The 27972-nt window shown below is 38.2% G+C and overlaps 1 protein-coding gene across 1 annotated transcript in view; it reads right to left on the reverse strand.

The window, feature by feature from the left end:
* Positions 1 to 563: 563 nt before the first annotated feature.
* The window catches only part of OSTF1 (osteoclast stimulating factor 1), a 61698-nt gene continuing 34289 nt past the window's right edge, over positions 564 to 27972 (reverse strand). Inside the window, exons 3-10 of the mRNA XM_003267427.2 lie at positions 22923 to 22973; positions 20157 to 20220; positions 18972 to 19025; positions 17404 to 17511; positions 16417 to 16466; positions 13224 to 13302; positions 9597 to 9695; positions 564 to 3837 (exon numbers count right to left, since the gene is read on the reverse strand). Of these exons, the coding sequence (XP_003267475.1) occupies positions 3779 to 3837; positions 9597 to 9695; positions 13224 to 13302; positions 16417 to 16466; positions 17404 to 17511; positions 18972 to 19025; positions 20157 to 20220; positions 22923 to 22973 (564 nt within the window). The 3' untranslated portion in view covers positions 564 to 3778. The remainder of the gene's footprint in view (positions 3838 to 9596; positions 9696 to 13223; positions 13303 to 16416; positions 16467 to 17403; positions 17512 to 18971; positions 19026 to 20156; positions 20221 to 22922; positions 22974 to 27972) is intronic.

The raw sequence follows: 27972 nt of genomic DNA on the forward strand, positions 1-27972 counted from the left end.
TGAGGCGCTCTCAGACTCTCTGAGAGAACTGCTGAACTTAGCAATGTAAACTCAAAGCAAAGTGCATAGCTGCTGATCTAAGCTTTCCTTCTCTTATACTTACTCATACTCTAATGTGTACAGAGTAGGAAATTTTGGAAACTTAGGAGTAAAACCTGCTTCATTAAATCATATTTCTTTAGGGTTACTGGGAACTAAAAGTTTTGCAAAAATTTCTCTGGAAGCGCTTAGGATCATTTTAAATAAATTATGAATTGATTAACAGATATGCTGAATTTGTTAGATGCCTATATCCAGGGCTTCTGTTGGAAAGAAGCTGCTCTGTTTCTGCAGCTTGTGAATGATGACATCTGACTGTTGCAGCAGGCAATAGCGCGTGCGTTCCCCAGACCCGTGTGTCCACCTTCAAACAGTGTGACCTTGAACCAGTTCCTTCACTTCTTCAAACCTCAGCGTCTCTGTAAAAAGTTGGGGCATTAACATTCCTCGCCTAAGGTTACTGCAAAGATCAAATGACATCATGTCTGTGAAAATGTCCTGCACAGGCACTGGCAGAGTAGACATTTCATAAATGGTAGTTTTATTTAATTTTATGTCATTTTAAGGGAGGGGCAGATGTAAAAGCTTGTTATTGAGAAATAAGGAAACAGAAGCCATAAATTTGTGGTCTGCAATTTTTCCTTCACATAAGAAAACTGTTCACCAAAGCTATATTTGCAAACAGGAATACCAGAATCTTTTACAATATTTCTCCCACTAAAACCTCAACTTTTAGTAATTGGACACTTCAAAGTTTGGCTATACAATCTTTTCCTGCTATATACATATTTACAATATAAAAATTAAGACAAAAAATACACAGTCTGAGTCAATAGGGAATGCAGATGATCAGATGTAAATGTTAGGTTCCACAGCCTATCAGAAATCATCATTTACAAAGATGATAAATATAGTGCTCACAATAAGAAAATCAGCAAATCAGAAATTCTACACAATAAAAAACATTTATAAAGAAGGCTTATGTGGAAAACTTACATTTCCATCTTTAAAATTATCTGCAAATCACCTAAAATTTCATTTTCAGCATTATTTCTTTTTTCTTTTTTTTTTTGAGACGGAGACTCTCTCTGTTGCCCAGGCTAGAGTGCAACGGTGCAATCTTGGTTCACTGCAACCTCCGCCTCCTGAGTTCAAGCGATTCTCCTGCCTCAACCTCCCAAGTAGTTGGGATTACAGGCACCCGCCACCATGCCCAGCTACTTTTTTTTGTATTTTTTAGTAGAGACAGGGTTTCACCATGTTGGCCAGGCTGGTCTCGAACTCCTGACCTCAGGTGATCCACCCACCTCGGCCTCCCAAAGTGCTGGGATTACAGGCGTAAGCCACCATGCTCAGCCTATTTCCAGTTTTTTTTAAGAATAATAAAATGGAGTCGCCATTGCTTTGTTCAACATTTCCCTTTGGGTAATAACATAATTATTCTACTGAAAACAGGACCCATGGGGGCTCATAAAGAAATGCTGTAATACATGTCAGCCCAACAACAACAACAAAATGTGCAACAGAACAGCCCAGAAAGAAAACTGAAATGGGAACCCCTGATAAGAATTTTTCTTTGCATGAGGCTCCTGGGCCTACAACTAAACAAGTATCGCACTGCCCAAGTAGCTGGAAGGCATTTCCTATTTAAAGGGTGCAATCGCTAGAAAGGAGTTCAGGCCACAGTGACTGTCAGCAAGCTCAGATTACAGCAAAACCTCTGAAGTTATTTCCAAAACATAATCAGAGCTCTCCTCTGCACAGTCAAGGCAGTGGCAAATTCCTAGAACTGATTTTTGTCGCTGAGTTCAGCACTTAATCTCTGAGAAAGCTCAGATTAGCCAGGCTGAATAAACAAGAAACAAACCAAAAAAATTTCCAGTGGAGTTTCAGCCACAACTAAATGAGTTGTCCTGTTTCACCAAAAATTCATGCACATAGCTAAGTACTCTCCTCATCTTCAAAAAATCTATAGTTGTCCAACTTTCTAAAATTCTCTTAAGTTTGATAATGTTAAAAACAGTGATAGTGAGACCTCCACTATTCCTTCCCTCAGATATACAAGTAATATATCTAAGCAAGCAACATGGTATTTTGATAAAAATTGTCTATAGCCACACAAGCTGTATTACTTCTGCCCATGTTTTAAAAATTAAGAGTCTTTAGTTGAAATCCATCCTAATTACCCCAGCCCAAAGTATAGAAGAACAAAAAGTTACAGGGTTCTCTAAAAGCTTTTTGTTAAGAAGTCCCATTTTAAAGAAAAATCTTAAAGGATCTATGGGAACAGATACAATTTCAGGAAGAATTTCATATCTTCAAGTTTATGTTTAAGAAGAAATACAACTGGTTAAATCAAATTTAGTAACATATTTATTTTAAGAATAAAATGCCCTCTTTTGTTGGTGCCAGAATTTGTGTTCATACTTTGTTGTCACTAGTGGTACAGATTCCCTTCTACTAAAATTTAGTTGGGGGTGTCTGAAAGACCTCAAATGGGCTTCTCTGGGTATCATTTCTCAAGGCTCCCACAGAGAGAAAAACCAGTCACAGAATAAACTCTTATAGAGGCAGTTATTCATTTCCTGAGCTAACCCACTTCCTTCTTCATACATTTCCTTCTCTTCATCAACGTGTTTTTTGAAATTAGCATTGAAATCATCTTGCAAAATATACTTTTGGACCTAGGGCCGGGATTCTAGGCAAATTCCAATGGCCATGTCATTTTTAATATCATCACTGTAGTGATACAAAATTAGAACGCCAAATGAAGTGTCATGTCAGTAGTACAGAAGGCTCCCTGCAATGCTAATTGTGTTTCAGCAAAAGAATCTGAATCATTATGAACTAGATCCATACTGTGAGAAAACAAATGTTATTAAAAAAACTGAATGCAAAAAGTTTCATGGTTCCTGACTACTCCATATGGAAAAGTATGGCATCTATCATAAAGAAATAAATTTTTTTAACCTTTCAAAGCTTAGCGAAACTGTAATGAGTTGTTGGGTTTCTCCACTCTAAATACAACCTTGCAGATAAAAACTGGAAGTCTCATAATTAAATTTACCTATTTTATTAGACATGCACCTTCTCCATGATTATTGTCTTCACTTTGATCAAAGCTAACACAAGAAGTTGAACTAAAATGTGGCTCTCATTATTCTTCTGTGCTAATAAATATAAAATATAATTTAAAAAATAAAATCAGTTCTTACCTAAATATAAAAAGCTTTACTTACTTAGCAACAATGAGTGATACCACGGAAACAGACAAAAGAAATAGTCTCTCAAAATGTTTATTTTTGTCAGAATAGCTGACGATTTTCTGTTAAGTATTTTGGTGTAGTATTATAATAAGCATTTTCCCCCCTTGAAAAATCCATTCAAAATATCTCAACCATCGAGGTAAAGCACTTTAACTAAAAAAAAAAAAAAAAAAATCCTGATTTGTTTTAAAGAAAAAAAAATCTTAAAATTCCTTTTGCTTGATAAATAGAAATAATCTCTTCTTGTTCTACTCTGGTGAACACAAATGTATTTTATACAGCCAAGAATCCAGTCACTTATTGGCAAACCAAAGGTGGGAACAATTCATTTACACGTTCTACTCAAACACAGGGCAACACTGCCGTGTTCATATATACTTTTCTTTATAGTTACCAACACTTTTCTGGCAAAGACAAAGTTTTGGAATGGCAAAAGCAACAGAAGTTTTAGATCTCAAAGCTCCAGAAAGGAATTAATCTGAGTCTTCATCATCGAGATAGTCCTCGGCATTGCTTAATGTTCGAACTGCATCTGAAAGAAAGAGGAGGGAAAACAGCAAAATAGAGAAATTATAAACTGCTCAGATTTTATTTTTTCATTTTCAAAGCTCTTAAATTAGAATAGAATCTTCCATCTGACCCAGGGATTCTACTTTCCCTGAGGATCTTTCTCTGCTTTTGCTTTTCAGCCTAACCATTAAGTTTCTGTTGCCACAGAGGCTGACGATGCATTCCATAGTCATGCAGAAGAGTTTTGGTCCTAGGTGCCATGCATCCATTTCCAATAGAAAGCCCCAGCCACAGGCACCATGACCAACATGACACACCACCAGCAGCACTCCACTCTGACAACTGCGCTTCCAGCCTCCTCTCCCAGTGACAGCCTGAGGTCTTGCCTAAAGGCAAAGTCACTAGGTAGGACGTTAACTACCGAAGGGGAAAAAGGAAAAGAAAGAACGAAAACAAAGAAGCTTCCATTTCAATGTAGAAAACACCGACAATAAAGCAAAAGGCTGAAATGGGGGGAAAAAGTTTTAAAATAGAAAGAGCTGGACCCCATCAAATTTCAAGCAACCTTGAACAGGACTCGAAAGGAAGACATCTGATCTTTCACAGTCACCCCTTCAACTGTCTAGTCAAATTCCTATAGCAACAGATTAGCCCAAGTATCATTTTAGTGGGAAAAACAGAATGCAAACACAGGCACATTGTTGAAGTTCAATAAATATATGTCACAGCACCCAGATCTTCATGGTCTCTAAGTATCACATCTCTGAAGCTTATCATACATATGACCAGTTCCAAGTATGGCGCAGGAAGTGTAAGGGATGGACCTAGAACCCTAGTCATGTCATAAAGCAAGCATCCTATCAAAGACAGCATCATGTGAAAGGGTCTGAGATTCAACTTAAAGAGGCCTCCACTAGCCAAAGATGGGCTATTGATAAAGCTACTAACTGGACTGGATTAAAGCACATCAAATATTTCAAGGCACACCAAAAAGAACTCATTTGTCACCCTTTGCAGGATGACAGAGACCAGCTTATTATTTTAAAAACTCTTAAATAAAGGGCAAAAATCAAGCATTTATCCTGCCCTTGCTACATTAACTATTCCTCTGCATAACAAAACAATTGATGAGGGAAAGCTTTTCCTAATAGAATGTTCCAGCTAATAACTCAAAAAGAAGATGATTTAATATCATCATTTTGTGCTGTTTAGTGAAGTAACAGATCTAGGCAATGATCATCAATGGATGTCATATTACAGGAAGAGAGACAACCAGGGATCAGGTGCCCCTGATAAAAGAACACAATATTCTATATGATTTATTATTCCTTCTACTCCCAAAAAAGATACATGATAAGGTAGGTAAGTAGATAGGTAGGTAGGTGAATAGATAGATAGATTGAACCTAAATTGGATCAAACCTCTGGCTAGCTAGCTAGATTAGATACATAGCTAGGTAGGTAGGTAAGTAGGTAGGTAGGTAAGTAGATGGATAGAACCTAAATTGGATCAAACCTCTAGATAGATAGATAGATAAGATAGGCAGGCAGATACATGATTGATTGATTGATTGATTGATTGACTGATTGATAGAATGAACCTAAATTGGATCAAACCTCTAAATCTAACACTAATTGACAAAAACATAAAGGACAGAGGAACATGACAAATAACACCATGGGAATGCAGTTAGCAATGTCCACAATGGGAAATTCAAGTGAGTTGACCCAGTTTCTTTAACAAATAAATTGCAAGGTTAAAAAGGGGGAAGAGGAGAGGGAAAGGAACTATTGCTTAAAAAATAAATAAAGAGATATATCTACCAATCACAAACTGACCTTATGTGAATCCTGACTTAAATAAACCATAAGTAAATAAATAAGTAAAAACAAAGATGTATGAGAAAATGGAAGTTTGGACAAGGACAAGATATTTGATGATATTAAGGAATATTAAGGAATTATTTTTAGGTATGCTAATGCTCTTTTTAAAAAAAGAAGTTTTCATGTTTACATGTTTCGGAAAATGATTATTGAGAAAAAGAAAAGAAGAAGGGATGATCAGTACAAGGGAGGTGGAAGCCGATTTATCTTGCAAGAGAGAGAAGGAAAGATAAAGCAGAACAGAGGCCGAGTCTCTTTTCTGGATCTCATTCTGTCACCCAGGCTGCAGTGCAGTGGTACAATCATGGCTCACTGCAGCCTCGACTTTCTGGACTCAAGCGATCCTCCCACCTCAGCCTCCCAAGTAGCTAAGACTACAGGTGTGCATCACCACACTCAGCTAGTTTTTAATTTTTTTTGTAGAGACATCATCTCACTATGTTGTCCAGGCTAGTCTTGAACTCCTGGATGCAAGCAATCCTCCCTGCCTCCCAAAGTGCTGGGATTACAGGTGTGAGCCGCCACACCTGGCCATGTTTCAGTGACTTCACACCAGCCTTCAAGCTACTGGAAGTCTTCAGGTTGACTCTATTATTCTCCACTCTCCTCAAGAGAAGTTCACAAGAAGTGGGAGCAATATATTTTGTTCTCCCCCAACACACACCCAGGAACTTCAGGACTTCATGTCAACTTGGTAAAATGTAGCTTTCTAAGCTAAAGCCTGAGAGACAAATAGGAAAACTCTGTCCCCTTCTACTTTTCTATCCTAACTTTTGCCCATATTCTGTGTCCTTGGATGGTTACTTCTGCTCTTTATTTTATTCTTACTTCTCCTATTAAAAAGAGAGGATGATTTGCCACGGTGCAGACTCTGACTGAGTGGTCATCAAAAGACAGGCCCAAGTCAGGCAAATAAATTCCTTCTCCTTCCTTCCTTTCATGAACTGTTGTGAGGCCCTTTTCTCAGGAAACCTCCCACATGGTCAGTTGTTGTGTGATGAGCTGTATCTCTTCACAGCCCACCTCTGGGCATAGCACGCACAGGAATGTATCTTCCTGCAGCACTGCCATCCTTCCCTAGCTCACGTTCATTTTACCTCAATCCCATCACCCTGGCTTTACATATCTCAAATCAAGAACCAGCACTTAAAACCAACCAACAAACATACAAACAATAAATAAATGATGGAGAAATAAACACAGGCATACGGATGAATCTCACAGACATAATGTAAATGAAAGAGGTCAGTCACAAAAAGTATATACGGTTTGGTTCCATTTACATAAAGTTCACGATTGGGCAGAACTAATCTATGGTGAGAGAAGCAGAAGACACTGAGGGAGGCATGTGGCGTGTGGGAACTGTTCTCTAGCTTCATCTGGGTTGTGGTGAACAGGTGTAAAAAAAATTAATCAAGCTGTATACTTAAGATTTATGTACTTACTTAATGTAAATTATACACAAATTTTTAAAAGTTGGAAAAAAATTTTAAAGGGCTCAACTCTTGAGTATAACCCCAAGCCCTATAACCTAGTTATCTTCCATAGTAACTGCAAAATGTGAATTTTTGTACCTATTAAAAAATCCACATTGTGCTTCTAAAAGTAGACTACAACTACTTTGGGAGGCCAAGGCAGGCAGATCGCTTGAGGTCAGGAGTTTGAGACCAGCCTGGACAAAAAAGGTGAAACCTCATCTCTACTAAAAATACAAAAATTAGCCGTGCATGGTGGCTCATGCCTGTAATCCCAGCCACTCAGGAGGCTGAGGCAGGAGAATCACTTAAGCCTGGGAGGCAGAGGTTGCAGTGAACTGAGATTGTGTCACTTCACTCCAGCCTGGGTGACAGAGTGAGATTCTGTCTCAAAAAAAAAAAAAAAAAAAAAAAGTGGACAACAGTATCAGAATATACCTTTTCCAACTTAGAGTTCATGCTGACAATTAACTCTATGGCCAAATAGTCCAAACCTACTCCAATGAGGATCATAATACAAATTAAAGCTTTTTTTTTTAACTGTATAATTGGGGAAATGAAGCAAGAAAAAACATTTTAAAAGTAACATGAAAATTGAAATATAAAAACTCATTTCTTGGCTCTGTCTGCCACCAGGCCCTAAGATTACCTCGTTAATGAATCCATTACCTAATCAGTTCAAATTTAGGAAGGTAGACTAAACACACTTGGGGTGCACAGAGAAAAGAGTACCTGCCTCCCAGCCCTGTTCTACAAAGGCTGCAGAAAGGCTCATCACCTGCTTCCCTCAACTCAAACCACTCCTGAGTAAGGCTTCTGGGTAAGCTCTCTGGGGTCTAAGAAAGTTTGGTATATGCCTTGTCTATCAAAATGGAGCTCACAGCATGCATGAGACTCTGATACCTTCAGGTCATAAGAAGCCTTACTCTTCGGTCAGGACAGGCTAAGGGTAGCCACACAACAGGAAGTCAGTGGCAGAGAAAGGAAGTTAGGCCAGAGTCCTACTTCCTGACCCAATCAAGGCAGCAAGGAGTAGGAGGTCAAACTCAAGCAGAAGTATGTCTCTCACACTGCTGCAAATATGGCTACTCAATCATAATGTAGCTGGGGAGCACCAGCTCAGCTGATACTTTCTCATTCCCTTAGTAGAACCCATCTCCATCTACCCATGAGGAATTACTTTAAAGAAAGGCTTGTACTGCCAGTGAGGTCTCATGGATTAAGGAATACCAACTGATTAACAGTTACACTATATTCAAACTGAAGTTAAAAGAAGAAAAGAAATCTGGAACAAAGACATATCTAGAATAAAGAACAAAAGGAGGCCAGGCACAGTGGCTCTCGCCTGTAATCCCAGTGCTTTGGGAGGCTGAGGCAGGAGGATGGCTTGAGTCCACAAGTTCGAGACCAACCTGGACAACATGGCAAGACCCCTATCTCTACATTAAAAAAAAAATTAGCTGGGCATGATGACACATGCCTGTAGTCCCATTTTCTCAGGAAGCTGAGATGGGAGGTTCACTTGAGCCCAGGAGTTTGAGGCTGCAGTGAGCTATGATTGCACACCTGCACTCCAGGCTGGGCAACAGAGTAAGACTCCATCTAAAAAAATAATAAAAATGTACACCTAAACTCTATTTTAAAAAACCACCCATAGTACTACAAGTAAAGTCCAAAAGATTTAGCAAAGTCTAGAATAATTTTGATTATAGTTTACTGATATCCTCATTTGAAACAGAAATAAAATATAATCATGGAGCTATTAAATGTTATTTTAAAAAATATTTAGTGATAATCGCTCATAAATACATACTGAAATGAAGGAATGAAGACGATCGTTCTCTGAAAAGGACTATAATCGAAAGCAAGGTGATTAGAACTTGATTGCAAGGAATAAAAGAAACACACAATAAAGGTAAAAGATTATGTTTCTTGTCTAATTTCTGTTTAATTGAGGATGTCCTATTTTGGGGGTTCTGATTAAGATCAAGGATACAGAAACAAACTTCAGAATCATCTGAAGAGTGTATCTTTTTTTTTTTTTTTTTTTTTTTTTTGAGATATGGTCTCACTCTCACCCAGGCTGGAATGCAGTGGTGCAATCACAGCTCACTGCAGCCTCAACCTCCCAGGGCTCAAGTGATCCCCCAGCTCAGCCTCCTGAGTAGCTGGGACTACAGGCCCACACCACAATGTCTGGCTAATTTTTGGTACTTTTTGTAGAGACGGGGGTCTCACTTTGTTGCTCAGGCTGGTCTCCAACTCCTGGGCTCAAGTGAACCTCCTGCCTTGGCCTCCCAAAGTGCTGGGATTACAGGCATAAGCCACTGCACTCAGCTGAGTTTATCTCTTTTGCGCAATTCTAAGTTAGTAAATCTTAGTTATGGGGCACCAGAGAAGAAAGGAGAATTTAAAACAAATACCTGTTCCCTGTTTCTTTTTTAGGAGAGATGCACAGGCAGCATTGGTAGCCATGTCGAAGGCCAGCTTCTTCTCATTGTTTCTTAAGTCTGTTCTAGCACCTTCCCAACACAAGAAAAGTCAATTAGGTGTCTTTGAAGACTATATAGTAGTAGCCAATCCTCTCTCCCCACAGCTAACAACTTTTGGCAAAATAAACTAGTGAACAACTCTGGCCCAGAAGTAAACGTTCTCAAAACAATAAACTTTCTCATGCAGTATAATTTGGCATCTTTAATCAGGAAGCTTGTTGCTGCACCTACGATAACAATTAATTCCGAGCCTTTCGGGTCCCTATAGAATTGCATGTGAACTTTTCAGTGAGGAGTTTATGGTCCCTGTGGGGCTTAACTTCAATGAGCCCTTTGCTTCCTCTTTTGCTCAAGAGGGTCTTTAGAAAAGACCAAGTGGGTAGTGCTTGAGGGGATTAATATTTTATATCTCTAAGTATGCTCTCATGCAAATTAGCAGAATAGCAACACATAAAACCAAGAGGCAATTCATTATTCCCATAAGCCATCTTCTACCCACTTTTCCTTTGCCTTTATTGTGTTCAAAATTACATCAGAATTCATGAATACATTTGCATTGTTAAGGATTCAAAAATACAAATGTATGCTGAACAAAAGCACAAGTTCCATTTCATTCCTTCATCTTCTACCTACTCCTAAGGTAACCATTCTTAACAAGTGGGTGTGAGTTCTTATCTCCCTTATTTGCATCAATGCATTCATATACATATTGATATAGACACAAAATCATACTACACGTATTGGTCTGTAATTTCATGTTTTTAAAACTTAATGTCTAATGGTACTGTTTTCTTAGCAAATACACATATTTGTAACTCAACCATTTAAGTATTCCATTTTGTGGATGCTCCAAAATTTAATTACTCCTGTACTGATGGGCACTTAGGCTACTCCTAATTTTCATTATCACAAATACTCCAGTGAACATACTTGAACAACATCTTTGTTCACATGTATTTCTGAAGAATGGTTTACTAAAAATAGTACTGGAAATTCAGGCTAAGTCCATTTTAAATTCTGACAGCTACTGTCAGATTGCTTTTCATACTAGTCTCTAATGATCCTCTGAATTTCTGTGGTATCAGTTGTAATATCTCCTTTTTCATCTCTGATTTTAAGATTGCTTTCCAAGAAGGCTTTAGGCCAAGCACGGTGGCTCACACCTGTAATCCTAGCACTTTGGGAGGCCAAGGCGGGCGGATCATTTGAGGTCAGGAGTTCAAGACCAGCCTGGCCAACATGGCCCATCTCTACTAAAAATACAAAAATTAGCCAAGCATGGTGGCGCATGCGTGTAATCCCAGCTACTTGGGAGACTGAGGCATGAGAATCGCTGGAACCCAGGAGGCGGAGACTGCAATGAGCCAAGATTGCACCACTGCACTCCAACCTGGGCAATCGAGCGAGCCTAAGTCTCAAAGAAAACCAAAAAAAAAAAAAAACAAAAAAAGAAGGCTTTATCAGTTCATACTTTCTGCCACAGTGTAGGAAAGTATCATTTTTTTTTTTTTTGCAACCACTTCCCCTTCAATAAACAAAAATAGGCCAGCACAGTAGCTCATCATGCCTGTAATCCCAGCACTTTGGGAGGCTGAGGCAGGCGGATCGCTTGTGTTCAGGAGTTTAAGACCAGACTGGGCCAGGCGCGGTGGCTCACGCCTGTAATCCCAGCACTTTGGGAGGCCAAGGCGGGCGGATCAAGAGGTCAGGAGATCGAGACCATCCTGGCTAACACGGTGAAACCCCGTCTCTACTAAAAATACAAAAAAATTAGCCGGGCGTTGTGGCGGGCGCCTGTAGTCCCAGCTACTCGGGAGGCTGAGGCAGAAGAATGGCATGAACCCAGGAGGCGGAGCTTGCAGTGAGCCGAGATCCTGCCACTGCACTCCAGCCTGGGCGACAGAGCGAGACTCCGTCTCAAAAAAAAAAAAAAAGACCAGACTGGGTAACATGGCGAAACTCCGTCTCTACAAAAATTAGCCATGTGTGGTGGTGCAGGTTTGTAATTTCAGCTATTCAGGAGGCTGAGGTGGGAGAATCACCTGAGCCCAGGAGGCAGAGGTTGCAGTGAGCTGAGATCATGCCACTGCATTCCAGCCTGGGCAATAGAGACCTAGTTTCAAAAAAAAAAAAAAAAAAAAAAAAGAAAGAAAGAAGTGTCCCCAAACTTAAAGGCACAGAAATATTGCATCAAGGAAAAAAAAGTATGTTTAATTAGTAATATAATGATCTTGTGTTAAAATCTTTCTCCTAAGCAGATCGTTCTATTCACAGTAGGGTTATATAAAACCTCATTCTCTCATGTGCTACAGATCAAAAACTCCTGAGGGTTAACAGTTCTGTGACTAATCATATATTATACTTTAGAGCTCATAGACATGATTTCTATCAGAACAGGAAATATTCAGAGACAGTGATGATAAAGAAGAAACACAACCATTTCCTGGGTCCCTTTAGATGAGCACTAATAGGAATATAATGTGATCCACGTATATAACTTTTAATTTTCTAATAACCACATTTTGCAAAATGTGAAATTTTAATTATATATTTTATTTAACCCAGCATATCTGAAATGTTATCATTTCAACACATAACCAACATGAAAATTACTGTGATGTTTTACTTTGTGTTTCACTAAGTCTTTGAAATCTGGTATGCATTTTACACTTACAGCATATCTCAATTCAGATTGCCTCATTTAAAGGGCTCAGTTGTGCACGTGGCTAGTGGCTGCCATATTAGACATCAAAGTCATCAGCATATCCTTTACAGGGCACTAAAGTGATCCTCATAATGTCTGGCCTTTTAGACCTGGAACTTACATCACCAGCATACTTAAAATCTAAACCATTTCCTATCATATATCCCACAATATTGCTCTGAGGATCCCTAATGAGGGTAATTCCATGACCAAGTGTCTTGGGGACTCAAGCATCCTACATGATAGGCTTCTGGACTAGAGTATGGTATAGGTGATCTGCCTGGCCTTCTCTAAGAGTAAACTAATATTTGTGGGACAAAAGGATAAAGGGATAGTCAGTTTATAAATTCACTGTTTCCTCTGACTTATAAAAACAGGGAATCAAGATATCCTCTGTCATTCACTTTACATCTAGCACCTGCTCAGCTCAAAGCAGGACATTGCAGCCACATCATTCTTGCTTATCCGTCAAGACTTCCCTGTGAGAACAGGCGCCTCAGCAACTTTACCTATATAGCTTTCTCAGACAGGATCTCCCCAACACATGTGTACACATACATTCTTTGTTTCTAAGGTTCTATAATCCTGCAGAAACGTACAATACAGTTCTTACTAAAAGTAATACATGTAATGTTAAAGCTTGCCATGGTTTTAGTTTATATTAAAAACTAACACAAACCAACCCCCAATAATTTCATTTTATCACAACTACTCCATGATACACAGGCAGAGCAAAGGTTCAACCCTATTTTGAAATAAGACTATTATTCTTCTTACTGTTTCAAATGGCTTAATTTGATATAGACTATTTTTCAGGGCAAGCAAAGACCAGATAAACTCAGCACAAACTTTACCTTTTGCCAGAAGCAACTGGACAATATCTGCATAACCCTTCCAGGCAGCAGCATGCAAAGCTGTGTCTCCTAACTTGTTCTATAGTGATAAAAAGAGAAAGTACCATTTTTAAGATAGAAGGTGGATTGAAAGCACATGTTAATTTGAGTTTAACCCAGTTAAACCTAAAATGGGAACAAAGTTATAGAACCAAATAAAATTCCAAAGAGAAAAGGAAAGGAGACTCAAGAGATGGGAGAGGAGTCATTTTTGGGAGATGGAATGGGATGGAGGAGTACAAGCTGACTTGGTGGAGCACGAGCTGAAAAGCAGATGACTGCAGAGGGAGAATCAGGAGGAAGCAAGGAGATTTGAACATTCAGAAGCCCGGCAAAAATGAGGAACTGGAGATTCCTGGAGGTGCTAGGGTAGATATGAGGCATGGGTGGGAAAACAGAGATACTGGTTAAAAGTACTCATAAAAAGTAGAGTCTCAGAACCTCTTCCCCTTCTCTTGCTGTCAGATGACCCAATAATGATGACAGATTTACTTGTTGATAAATTAACCTGATAGTTTCCAAGTTCATGAACACTAGGTACAAGAGAAGGCGGCAAAAGGCCAGAAACTAAAACCTGAGGGTACAGACTGAACAGTAAGACTCCTCTCTCAGGTACCTTTACGTACCCCACTGCCCAGTGTGTACATACCCCCAGGCAGGAGACTGGAGGGCACTTCTCTGGTGAAGCAGTGCAGCCCCATGTGCAGGGAAGGGAAGGAGTATACTTTCATTAGCATTTGAGTGTCACCTAGCAAAACAGCCAGGACCTCACCACATCGCCCTGTGAAGAGGCCTACCAGCCAGCAGTTCTCACCAAGCTCACACAGCTTCCAATCACACTTAAAAATGAATGGATAAGGGCCAGGCATGGTGGTTCATGCCTGTAATCCCAGCACTTTGGGAGACCGAGGAGGGCGGATCACCTGAAGTTGGGAGTTCGAGACCAGCCTGGCCAACATGGTGAAACCCCGTCTCTATTAAAAACACAAAAATTAGCCAGGCCAGTGGCACAGGCCTGTAGTCCCAGCTACTTGGGAGGCTGAGGCAGGAGAAGAGCTTGAACCCAGGAGGCAGAGGTTGCAGTGAGCTGAGATTGCACCGCTACACTCCAGCCTAGACGACAGAGCGAGACTCCATCTCAAATTAAAAAAATAATAATGAATGAATAGATAATGACACCAAGTGTTCATGGAAAGTCTATAATATTTTAGGAAAGACTAAAACAAAATAAATGGATCTCAAAGGGAAAAAACACAGTACAGTGAAGAGCCAAAAAATATAGTTTGAAAAGTTATAAATAGTATATCAGCAAGATATAAGATCATACTGGGTCATGAAACAAGAAAAAGATACTATGTAAAAGTAACAATCAGAGTAAAATAAGCGCTTATAACAGAATTCTAAGAACGGCCCCCACGGTTCCTGGGCCCTGGTATAGGCTCCCTCCTCTTGACTGCGAGTGAAAGCAGTGCATGTAACAGGCTATCACTCCCGTAATTAGGTTTCTAGTCAGCGGATGTTGAGTTCATCAAAAGGGACATTATCCCAGGTGGGCCTGACCTAACCAGGTGGGCCCTTAAAAAATAAAAACGATGAAACAGCAGAGAGACAATCTCCTTCTGGCCTTGAGGAAGAAAGCAAACAGCCATACTGTGAGCTGTCTACAGAGAGGGGTGGCCTCTAAAAGCTGAGGGCCTCAGTAATACTACAGATAGAAGAAAATCAATTCTTCCAACAACCTAAATGCACTCAGAAGAAGACCCCAAGCTCCAGATGAGAATCCAGCTCCAGCCAATACCTTGATTTCCACCTGGAAGACCCTGAGCAGAGAACGCAGCTATGCCACGCCCAGAATTCTGACGTACAGAAAGTATAAGCTGCTAAGCCTGTGGTCGTTTGCTAGGCAGCAATAGAAAACTAATACAGAACTCTGGGGAATTAAAAAGATAACCAAAATAAAACAAAGATGGGAATATCTCTGGGAAAAATTAAGAAAACTGAAGGTTCAATCCAAGAAGTCCAACATCCTACTAATAGGCATTCCAGAACCAAAAGAACAAAGAAGGGTCAGACAAACACTCTAAAAGAAATAATACAAGATAATTTTCCAGGCTGAAAGAGTTCATCACAATCATTGGGAAGAGACGAACGCTAGCACATCATCATAAAATTTGAAAACACCAACAATAAAGTAAATATTCTTAGCAAGAGAAAAAGCAGATCACACATAAAAGAATGGGAATCAAAATGGCACCAAATCTCTCAAAAGCATCCCTGGAAACAAGAATGCCACAGAACCATGCCTTCAAAATTCTGAGGGAAACTGTCTTTGACCTAGAATTCTGATCAGCCATATAATCAATCCCAAGCTTCTGTTTCTCAGGAATCTACTTGAAGATGTTCTCTGACAAAAGAAAGACAAGGGATCCAGAAAAATGAAGATGCAACATGGCAGAGAACAGAAGCGGTTCCCTGGAGGACAGCAAAGGACCACAGGGACCAAGCTGCTCAAACTGGAGAATGATGGAGAGCTTCAGGAAGTATGAATCCAGGGAGAAAAAAGAAAGCTGTTGATTATCTTACACATTTTGGAAAAGTATTATATATCAAGACTGTATAAAACAGTAGAGAAGTCACAGTGAGATAACAGAAAATGAGTTTTAAAAAGTACAGAAACAAAAAAAGGTTATATAAGCAGTGAACACTATTTAGACACCCATAATAAAGTAAACATTATATAGTAATATAACCAAAAACTGTGATGAAGTACATTGAGGAGCAGAGGAGAACAGGCTTGGTGCTGGGGTGCTGAAAGATGAGAGCTGGGGCAGCTGACAAGCTTAAACCTTCACATACCCAACAGGAGGCCAAAGTACACGTGAAGATAATGCATGGTAAGATAGCTCTGTCAGCCTATTCCTTAGTAACACAAAGGTAAGTACACGAAGAAAGAACTAAAAGCTGAAAGTGACATATGAGGAGGAGTGGGTTTGGCACTTGGGGCTGTGGATAATTTGACTTTCAGTACAATTATAATTTTTAAATTATGTGCTTGTGGTATTTTGACTACAATACTTCACATGCCCATGAGTTGCTCTGTACTAAAGAGAACAAGCAGGTATGTGTTAAATAATTTTCAGATAAGCAGTCTTACCTGCTGGTTCAGTTCAATATTTGGTTGAGTAAAGAGCATTTCCACTATATCTGAAATTCAAAGAGAAAAGATACTTTTTAAGAATGAAAATTAGAAGCCTGACAAATCTAGGTACAATAATTTTATAAAAGAGAGATTCTTTAGAAGAACCTTCAAGAAAATGTTAACACATTTTGTAAAATTTATAAAATAGAAAAACTTAAGAATCTAAAAAGTGGAATTATTTAGGAAAATATACTTTTTCTAATAGTTTTGGCTTTTGCATTTTCATATGACATAGGAATATTTTTACATTCACTATAATACTTTTCATTCATATAATAACATGTTTATTAGCTGAAATAAGATAGGCTTCTTTTTAGGAGACAGTTACAAATTTTCCTTTGGCACTGCTATTTAATTTGTTGAGATCTTCATTTCTTAGTGTTGTTGAGTTTATTTCTTTTGTGATAGAGAGAGGTAGAAAAGCAGTGGGTGATAAATTTTTGGCCAGGAAGAAATACATCTAAAAATTCAATTTGTCATTATTATTGATTATAACAGAAAAAGTATCAATGGAATCACTAACTCTGGCAAATGTTGGCTTTCTCTTGAATCTAATAGTTTGCATGAAACTTAAAATGCAAATCATAAAAGCAGACCTTATGAAAAGCTAAGCTAGAGGAGCAAATTCTGATCTTTGCTTCTGTAAGATTAGACAGTGGTTTTGTTTTTATAAATGCTGTTTTCCAGTAACCTTTCTAAGCCTGAGAGAGGAAAGGAAGTGTCCAGTCTTTCAAGAGAGAGGGGCCCATGCAGTGAGGCTGACTGACCACATTCTACCCACTGTTCTACAGAGCTTCGAGGAACAAGGCTTTTGGCCGGTGTTCTAAAGGATTCAAAAAGAATAGCCAATGCTTTTTCTTTCTCATTTTTTGTAAATCTGGCTCCCACAGGTGAAACATATTTTCAGCAGCATAGAAACATATAACAAACAAAATGTAATACCTTTGTGGCCCCCGTGGCAAGCCCAGTATAAGGCAGTGCTTCCAGCTTTGTCTAAGCCATTAACACCCACTCTGTTGTCCAAACACTCTCTCAACCAGCTCAAGTTGCCTGAAAGAATTTTACATTTACGAAAACACAAGAAAAAAAGCTTTCACTTTTTATTTTGCTTTTAAATCAATTTCATTCTGTTTCATTCTGCATAAATTTCCATTTGCAATGGATTTATCAGCAAGTATTAAATTAAGACCTCCCCATTAATGCATTTATTATGGTACATTTTGACTTCCAGCTTATTAATGGAAAGTATTAACATCAATGTTTCTAATAGGTTAATGGGAAGAGTTGCCTAAATGGGTATACTTATTTCTATTCTGTTAAAAAATATATAGGTCTGTGTGTGTGTGTGTGTGTGTGTGTGTGTGTGTGTGTGTGTGTGTATTTTTTTCTTTGTGAAATTCTGGAAATTGAGGAAAAAACAATCAAACCTAAGAACAAGCAGATACTATTCATATTTATATTTACAATGCATCTTCAGTTCCTATAAGAAAGGCTAAATAACCTACTCAAAGCTGCTGCTCTTATATGCTAAACTATAACTATTAATTTAACATCCTCAGGCTAATGTCCCAAGTATCTAATTTACAAAGAATTTTTTAAATGTCACTTTAGTCCTTTTACTTTTTCACAATCCTCACCAATAATTTCCTTGTGTACATTCAGATTTCCAAAAAATCTAAAAATGGAATGAAATGGAGCTCATTGAGGCTTTACAAAAATTCCCCATTATCTACAGCAGAGTTTCTCAGCAGCAGCCCCATTGGCATTTGGGGTTGGATTATTGTGGGGGTGCTCCTGTGTGGTGTAGGATGTGTGGCAACAACCCCTGCCTCTCCCCAAAAGATGCCAGTAACATCCCTCCAGTCATGACAGTCAACATGTCTCCAGATATTGCCAAATATCCTCGGGGTTTGTGAAAGAGGAATCACCCCTAGCTGAGGACTACTGATCAACAGAATAAAGCCCAGACAAGGCTGATTGTTGTTTGGTCAAGGATCTTCTCCAGGTTCATCCCTGTTGTTCATGCCCTCCCTGGCCAAATGCTCACCACACCAACGCTCTCCTAAATGCTGTACCCACCAGACCCTTCCATTCTCCTGCCCTCCGGTTACTCACCCTGGCCTCTACAGCCTGTCAAACACATTTCAATTGCTATACTTATCATACCATATTTTAACGATCTGTTACATCTCTCTCTCCCCTGCCAGATGTTGCGCTTTGGAAGTCACAGACCATGTCTTTCGATTTGCATCTCCCCACAACAGTGCTTCTTGTCTGACATTTTAAAATTAAAATCACACTTCTCTAGGGTAATAGACATTGGGACAGACTGTCTCTGGGGAAGGCAGGGATTTAACTGAGAAGGTGCAAAGGGAACTTTCTAGGATGGCAGAAATGTTCTAGATCTTGATCTGGGTGTTGGTTACATGGGTGTATGCATTTGTCAAAACTAATTGAAATCTGTGCATTTTACTGTACTGTATACCTCAGTCAAAAAGAATCACACCTACCTCTTTTTGCTGCTTCATGCAATGGATTGTCAATGGATTCTGCCTGCTCAGCCACTAGATTGAAAATAAAAAGTGTTAACCCAATGTTGAATTGCCACACAAATGATTTACTGAAGCCACTCATTCACCACAGTCCCCCAGCTTTAGGAGTACCAGGGCCTTCAACACAGTTTCCTTTACTTAATGTGGATAAAAAGTAACAGAAAATCAAATGGATAGTTCTTGCATTAAATGAAGCTGAATTATGTGTTAAGGGAAACCAAGCCAAGCAATAAGGCAATTAACATAGTAATTAACTGGAAGTATAAACAAAAACAAACAAACCTGCATACCTGAGTTAAATGCACACTTGATATTACTCAAGTATTTAATAAACAAAGTCACAAAAATGCAAAAGAAAGCATTTGATGTTCATTTTTACATTTTGTAGATCACTCTGCTTTAAAGATAGCTGAAAATAATTTTGGTTCTCTTGTGTGTATTTATGTAGGATCGGATGAAGGGGGAATATTTTGCTTCCTGTATTCAGAAAGAACAATCAGCATAACTACCTGCCTCTTAAAGAAGGCGCGTTTGCTGCTGTCCTAGAATCAGTAGGAAGTGTTATTAGGAAATGGAAGAAAGAGGATTAAAACTCAGGAGACTTGTTTATCAATTCTGTGCTCTTTTGACTTGATTCTGCTGACAACTAAACAAGTGTTTTATCTGTTTGTCCCACTTCCAGCTAGAAGCAGCTTCATGGCAGGAGTCGTGTCTCTCATCTCTCAAGGTCCCCAAACTGCCATGATAAGCATTTAATGAACATCACTGCCCCGAACATGAATGAACAAGGTCAGGTTACTCCATCACAAAAGAAAGGGCTAGTCTAAGAAACCATCTGCAAGACTGAGTTTATCAGCATTAAAAAAAATTGTTTTAAGGGTTGAAGAAAGTAAAACCATAAGCGTTTCCTTGGAAATCTTGGGTTAAGAATGCTAAAATGCATTCTCTTAGGCCATAGAGTCAGGCTCAAGCACATCTGGTGTTCATGGCCAGTTTATTAACAGGAGGCTCATGGAATGGAAAATGTCCTAGACTGACAATGACTCCATTGCTTTCTCAGCCACAGCAGCAAGCAGAAAAGCCTCAAGAACCAAAAAATTCCAAGTGAACGAAGCTAAAGTAAAACCACTCAGCAACACTTACCATAGTTGCTTGGAATTAGTCCAGTCCTGCCTTTGGAGGTGCCTTTCCACCAATTGGTATCGCTCTGGTAAAAGAAGAGTTAAATTAAGTGGTATGAAATCCAGATTGCATTCATTCACTTTTCAAATTATTTGGCTCCTAGGGAGTACCTGTTCTACAAAATGTTCATCAACCCTACCCACACTACCAAGCTTCCTCACGCCCTAGCTGTGGGTGTCCGTCTCCCTTACCACTAAGTTACAAATAAACATGCATCTGCCTGCAACAAATGGAATATGTTTCATGACAAAGTCTCAACAACCAAACAAATAAGAGATGATATGAAACAGAAGAAAACAAATTACGCTAGTTTAGACTAGCTATATGATTTTGTGTCCACAGTTTCATTTCTCTTAGCTTCGAGATAATTTTTTTTATGGGGGAGGAAGTTCTAAAGATCTCTTTATATTATCTGCATTTTGGGGGTAACTTTTTATTATAGAAAAATTTAAACTTACAAAAAAGTAGAAAGAACAATGTAATGACCATATATATACCCATTTCCCAACTGCACATTTATTAATGACCAATATTGTTTCATATATGCCCCCACGACCTCCCTCCCCTCCTGGATTATTTTAAAATAAATTCTAGACATCATATTATTTCATTTGTAAATATTTCAGTATGTATCTCTGAAAGATACATACTTTTTGAAAGGCAATTATAATGCCATTATCACAGCTTAAAAGTTTTTTCCAACAATAATTCCTTAATATCATCAAATATCTAGGTCAATACTCAAATTTCCCAACTGCCCCATAATTTGGGATTCAAATAAGGCCTATACAATATGATTGATTTGTCTTTTAAGTATCTTTTAATCTATAGGTTGTCTCTCCATTCTTTTTTATCTCTTACAATATATTTGTTGAAGAATCCAGTTGGTTTGTTCTGTAGTTTCAACCTCTATGGATTTTGCCTTTGTATCCCTGTGTTATCATTAAGCATGTTCCTCTGTTCCCTGTATTGCCTATAAATTGGTCATCAGTTCTAGAGGTTTAATTAGATTCAGCTTCAATTTTTTTTGGCAAGGCTATTTCCTAGGCAGTATTGATTTTTTCCATTAGGAAATGCGAACTATCTAGTCAGCTTCTTTTTGTAATGTTAGTAGCCCTTGATGATCATTGTCTAGATCCACTATTTCCTAGAGGCTGCAAGATGGTGACATTCTAATTCTATCATTCCTTCTTCATTGAAATAACCTGAATACCTCTTTAAACAAAAACTTCATCAACTCTCAGATTGCCCAGATAAGAAATTCATAAAGAAAACACGGAATAAATGGTGATTCTTTCCCTTAACAGTTGTCAGAATAAAAACCTGGTTTCCTAGCATTCTCTCATGCTGACCAATGAGATTTGTTCAGAAGTAACATTAGAAACTCATAAATTTAAATGTATTTAATGTGTTTCAATTCTTGGAAGTTGTTGCCCTAATTGATGCTCAAATTGTCCTATCTTTGGCCAGTGGGAGTCTCTTCAAGTTCGTTCCCAAGTCCTTTCAGTGTGACCCTATTGTCTTTAGGAGCTTCCATGTTTTCTAATAAGAGGATGTTCTGGGTTTATCTTGTACCTCTGCTGCCCCTGACTTGGTACCAGCCATTTCTCAAAGAAGCCTGTTCGTTTCAATGGAAAATAACATATTATTATTGGGTTGGTCATTTTTCCTAGGCCCCTTCAAAGAACACAGCAGGGAATATTTTTGTTTTATTTTAGATAAAATGCAATATGATCCTTCCAATTCAGATGAAGGAATACAGAGTTTTTCTTAAACTGTCATTAATCTTACATCTGTGTATCCTTTTTGCCATGCTGAAAATCCGTTAGCAACATCACCAACCTAATGACTCATTTGCTCTAAACCACAATACACATGCAACAATCTCAGAATTAGCAATACCTACATTTCCCTAACAAGGGCATGATTTAAAACAATTTACCCTTTTTTGGCCAGTTCTTTTTGTCTATATATATATATGTCTTTCATATATATCCATATTCTACTATGGATGTTCAGTCAAATTGCTGAGCATTAAACTTGGAATATTTCCTCTCTGTGTGGTTATGCCAATTACCAGGGTACAATTAAGTTCATTTGATTCATTCTGCTTTTAATTTTTAGGGATTCCTTTTTATTTCAATTTTTTATGTCAAGGTTTACATCAGTTCAAAGTCAAATCCACAAAACAAGGTATAATTTTCTTAAAAGTCTATCTTCCATCTATGTTCATTATACCCTATTTCCTTCCTTCCACCTAGAGAAAGGACCTTTACTCTTCGTAGAATAAAACTCAATTTTACTTTGCAACTCATCTTTCAACTTTTTATCTGAAATTGAGAAAAACAAGTGTCTGCATGTGTGTGCGTGTGTGTGTACACATACACTCTCATCCTTTCCTAGAAAAGTGAGGATATACGATCTACATTTTCTCACTTTGCTTTTTTTTTCACTTAAATTACTTCATAATAGCATATAGAGATATTCCCCATTTCTTTCTATAGCTGCATAATATTCTGTTTGCAGATAGACCAAAGCTTATTCAACTCTTTTCCTATTGATGGAAATAAGGGCTATTTTCAATCTCATGCTACTATCAATTATGCTAAAATGAACAGACTTGTACATATGTATTTCTATGTACATATACATTTAAATAACTTACAATGTTATAGCTACATAAAACAGTCTTTATATATGGTATTACAAGATGTTATCTGGACTCACCATGTCAGTAATGTAGATAATATCACCTTCCTCAAAGTATAATTCATCTGGCTAGAAGAAAAAAAAAAGTTTGACTCCATGTGATTTTTCATGAATTAGAATTAATGATTATATAGATTTAAAATTCTATCATATTCTAATAAACAATGTGGTTTTATACACTTAAATCAGCACATAAGCCATATAATAAAACACTACTGAAAAATTAACACATGAATAGACGGCTAGATTTTTTTCCCATGATGAACTTCAAAGAATTACATATATAAAGATTCTCCACACACATCTTGCATTCTTCTACAACCAAAGCAAGACATTTCTATATCAAAACAGAATATTAATAAAACTTCTTCCTTGTAGAAATCCTAAAAGGTGGTGTATATTTTTTCATAAAAATATAAATGTCTAGAATTAGAATCATGAAAAACAGCCAGAAGCTTGATTTTCTCTTAAGGCCTCAATCCTTGAACACTTTAAGATCAACATCTGCTATCTGCTCATTTTGAGAAAATCATTACCCTAGCTCTTCATGTTCAGGGAGAATGAATGTTTTCTGTATGAGAAAAGTTAATATGTAATTCAACCATTAATAAGGCTAAAGAGCTAAAAGATATGAAGCAGTAACTCAGCCAGTCCAGAAACCCCAAGCAGCTCTAAGGAGTTGGCTAATTACACAGACCATATGTGCTCTGGCCTGTACCAACCAAATGTTCTAAAAACTTTCTGAGGCCAGGTGCGGTGGCTCATGCCTGTAATCCCAGCACTTTGTCACGAGGCCAGGAGTTCAAGACCAGCCTGGCCAAGATGGTGAAACCCCGTCTCTACTAAAAATACAAAAATTAGCTGGGCATGGTGGGGGATGCCTGTAATCCCAGCTACTCGGGAGGCTGAGGCAGAGAATTGCTTGAACCTGGGAGGCAGCGGTTGTGGTGAGCTGAGATCACGCCACTGCACTCCAGCCTGTGTGACAAAGCAAGACTCTGTCTCAAAAAACAAAACAAAACAAACAAACAAAAACAACCAAAAAAAACCTTTCTGAATACACATTTTAAACATCTTTTGACCATCAGTAGATAACACTTACCATGACTTTATAAGTAAGTAGGGTGATGCCTACTGAGAGCAAATTTCAGATATTAGGAAATGTTTACATCATCATGGTGGATGAAAAATGTAGGACACAAATTTCACATGTGATAAGAACCCAACTATGCATTAAATAGACACAGAAAAATTTCCAAATTCTGTCATGAGCATGTGTTGCTTTCATAGTTTAGGTGGGAAAAATACTTTTAAAAGAGAGGCTTTGATATTTCTGATTATAATTACTATTCCATATAAATCAAAACTATGCTAGTGAAACAAATTACTTCATCCAGCCAGGCGTGGTAGCTCATGCCTGCAATTCCTGCACTTCGGAAGGCTGAGACGGGCAGATCACTTGAGGACAGGCGTTCGAGACCAGCCTGGCCAACGTGGTGAAACCCCATCTCTACTAAAACACACAAAAAATGTGCCAGGCGTAGTGGTGCACACTTGTAATCCCAGCTACGTGGGAGGCTGAGACATGCGAATCACTTGAACCTGGGAGGCAGAGGTTGCAGTGAGCCAAGATTATGCCACTGCACTCCAGCCTGAGTGACAGAGCAAGAATCTGTCTCAAAAAAATTTTTAATAAATAAAATTAAAAATAAAATATTTCATCCATTCATTTTTCCATTTGTTTACCTCCTCTCAGTAGCAGACTAGGGCAGTAAATATGATTCTGCACTAGCAATTTATTTAGTTTTAAAGCTGATCTACATTCTTATTATAACTATTTCTCCATGAATCTAAATAAAGGCTATTATCAGCCATAACATGCTTTAAGCAACCATAATACATGAAAATGCTTAGATGCATTATGCATTCAAATATAAAAATTAGCAAATGATGATTATTGATGACCCCAAATGGCTAAAGTCCTTTAAAAGGTAACTTTCTGAAATATATATTGCTTTTACACTTTGATTTGCACAGACTAGTCTTATGGACAGACACAAACTATGGAAAATTAGTTATGTGTACTAGACCTTGTGACATACATTTTGATATTATTAGAAATATGTTTTTACTTTTTATTTTTGTTGCTTGAATTTGGGAAAAAAGAAATTAATGACCACTAATATTCTCTCAAACCTGTCTCTAAAATGTTCTCATGATCAATGACCACTATTACTACCAATATGTGACAGATATAGAAGGTGATTAGGTAAACAAACTATTTCCTTTAGTATTTATTTGATGCAAACTGGATCACTCCCAGAGAGGCCAGAAAGATGACTCTCTCCCTACCACAGCATCCCAGCTGGACTCAGCAGCCACCACCACCCCCCACCCCAACATTAAGGCTGGCCTTTGCTGGCAATTTTAACACCATCTGACCCTCTCTCCTTTAGATGGTGCTAAGGCCTGAGAGGGGAGAATGAAGGAAGAAGAAGAGTGTAAGGAAAAATAGGATATGTGGGCTGCAACATTTTCCTGGAGCAACTTTTCATTTCCTGGAACTTGAAAGAGTTCAAAGCCTTGAAGCGGTCTGTCCCATCTTTGAGCCATCCTGGGTTATTCTTACTGAGTACATCTCCCAAAGTTAATCTCACTCAGTTATGTCTTACAAAAAATCCTCCTCAATCGGTACTTTCAAGAAGTTAAGAAGTCATCTTTCCCTGCAGTTTTACCCTCCTTCTAAAATCACAAAAGTCAAATCTCCCTAAATTTCCACATTTAATAAAATCACTCACCCTTTAAACAAACAAACAAAACACATTATGAAAAAGTACCAAACAAATAGCTTTTAAAAACAAAGAACACACACAATCATGGTAATGAGTCTTTCTTATAAAAATAAGCAATAAAGTCAGGGGGAATAGGGAGTAACTGTTTAATGGGTACAGGGTTAATCTGTGGGATGATGAAAATGTTTTAGAACTAGACAGAGGTAATGAATTGTGAATGTACTAAACACCAATGAATGATTCACTTTAAAATGGTTAATTTGGAAATAAGCCAGGCACAGAAAAACAAACATCACATGTTCTCACTTATTTGTGAGATCTAAAAATCAAAACAATTGAACTCATGGACATAGAGAGTAGACGTATGGCTACCAGGGGCTGGGAAGGGTAATGGGCAAACCTGGGGGGAGATGGAGATGGTTAATAGGTACAAAAAAAAATTTAGAAAGAAATAATAAGACCTATTATTTGATAGCACAACAGGATAACTATAGTCAATAATAATCGTATGTTTTAAAATAACTAAAAGAGTATAACTGGATTGTTTGTAACACAAAGGATAAACGCTTGAGGGGATGGATACTTAATATCCCATGATGTGATTATTCCACATTACATGCCTGTATCCAAACATCTCATGTGCCCCATGAATATATACACCTACTATGTACTCACAGGAATTAAAAATTTTAAAAATGGTTCATTTTATGTTATGTGAATTTTACCTCAATTTTTTAAAAAAAGTAATAAAGCCCAAAATAGTTAAAACTCTTAATGTCTTTCAAGTAATTCTTGTCCTCTGTGGTTTGGGAAAGTGCATCATTTGAGAAAGACCACTAAGTGCCAGTCGCTTCGATACCCCTCAGTGCTATTTCGGTTTTTGAATTAATGGCTGCCGTTCAATAGTGGTGTCTGCCACAAGCCACCCATTAGGTCAGACTTGTTTTCAACTGAGGCAATGAGAACAGGCAGTCCATTTCAGTCAGGCAAAAAGTGACCTCATTTTTTCATCCCGAGAAATTACAGTTGACAGTTTATTCTCTTTTAATCCATAGCTCCCAGACACGGAATGCTACTACTCGTAAAATGTCTTCTTCCAAAGAAACTAGGGACGCATTTTCCTAATCTAGCTAAGTAGGTAGTCTACCAAATTCTTCACAGTGTTGGTGGCAGTACATACAACACAGTAATTTCATTATTTTAACAACAGATTTCACCTGCAATATTCACATTTTCCATTAAGAAACCACTAGCAGGATACCTGATGTAAATTGTTCAATGAGCATCTACTTTTAAATTCCCAGCATCATAGTGAGGGAACAGAAATGGGAAAACAGTAACATAATGAAGTATGCACTTCTCTATTTCCAGCTTCTTCTTTGTTTTTTAACCACATTCCTCCTTTCCTCTCTCCTTGAAGAACAACAAGGTATAAGAATAAGTAGGCTGTTGTCCACTGGGATGTTACAGCAAAGAGTACACACTTGGTAACATATATTCCCATTCCCATTCCATATATTCTTGGTAACATATAATTCCCAAGGCATTAATTTTGTTGGTTTATGCAAATATATTTTATGAAAAGTTTAGAAAAACTGATATACTTTTGAAATTTTTCAGATTTGTCAGTCTGAAGCCCCCAAAATTAATAAAAAGAGCAAACAAATTCTCCACAGATGTTTTTATTTAACACTTTATAGTATATATTATGTGCCATGTACTGGTCTGGGCATTCAGAAATATTAACTAATTTGTTCCTCACCAAGAACACTATGAAGTGGGTGCTATTCTTATCATCATGTTACAGATGAGAAACCTGTCTAAGGCCATAGAGCAGGTACATGGTGGAACCTGGACTTGAACTGTAAGTCAGATTACGGAGTCCCTGCTCTTACCCACCACCTATGCTTTCTCTCATACAAAAGGCATCACACGCAGCCATTATTGGCCATCATGGTGTCATGACCAGATTAAAAGCTGGCCGCCTTGGAAAATATCTGTCTCTACCCACTCCCAACTGCCCTACCCCTATAGTGCAGTATAAAAAAACCAATGGCAGCATATTTTACTTGCAAAGTATACTTGACCTCATTTGGTCCTCACAACTCACTGGGCTTGGATGGGTCATGGATATAATCTCTATTTCAAAACCAGGCTTAGAGAAGTTAAAAAATCTCTACAAATCAGAGTGAGTGGCAGGGCTGGGCTCCTACCTCAGCTCTTAGATTCCCAGTCTCCTTCCTCTACACGTGGCTCTATTAACCTAGTGCAGCCCA

This window comes from Nomascus leucogenys, chromosome 1a (genome assembly GCF_006542625.1).
Source record: "Nomascus leucogenys isolate Asia chromosome 1a, Asia_NLE_v1, whole genome shotgun sequence".
Lineage (NCBI taxonomy): Eukaryota > Metazoa > Chordata > Mammalia > Primates > Hylobatidae > Nomascus > Nomascus leucogenys.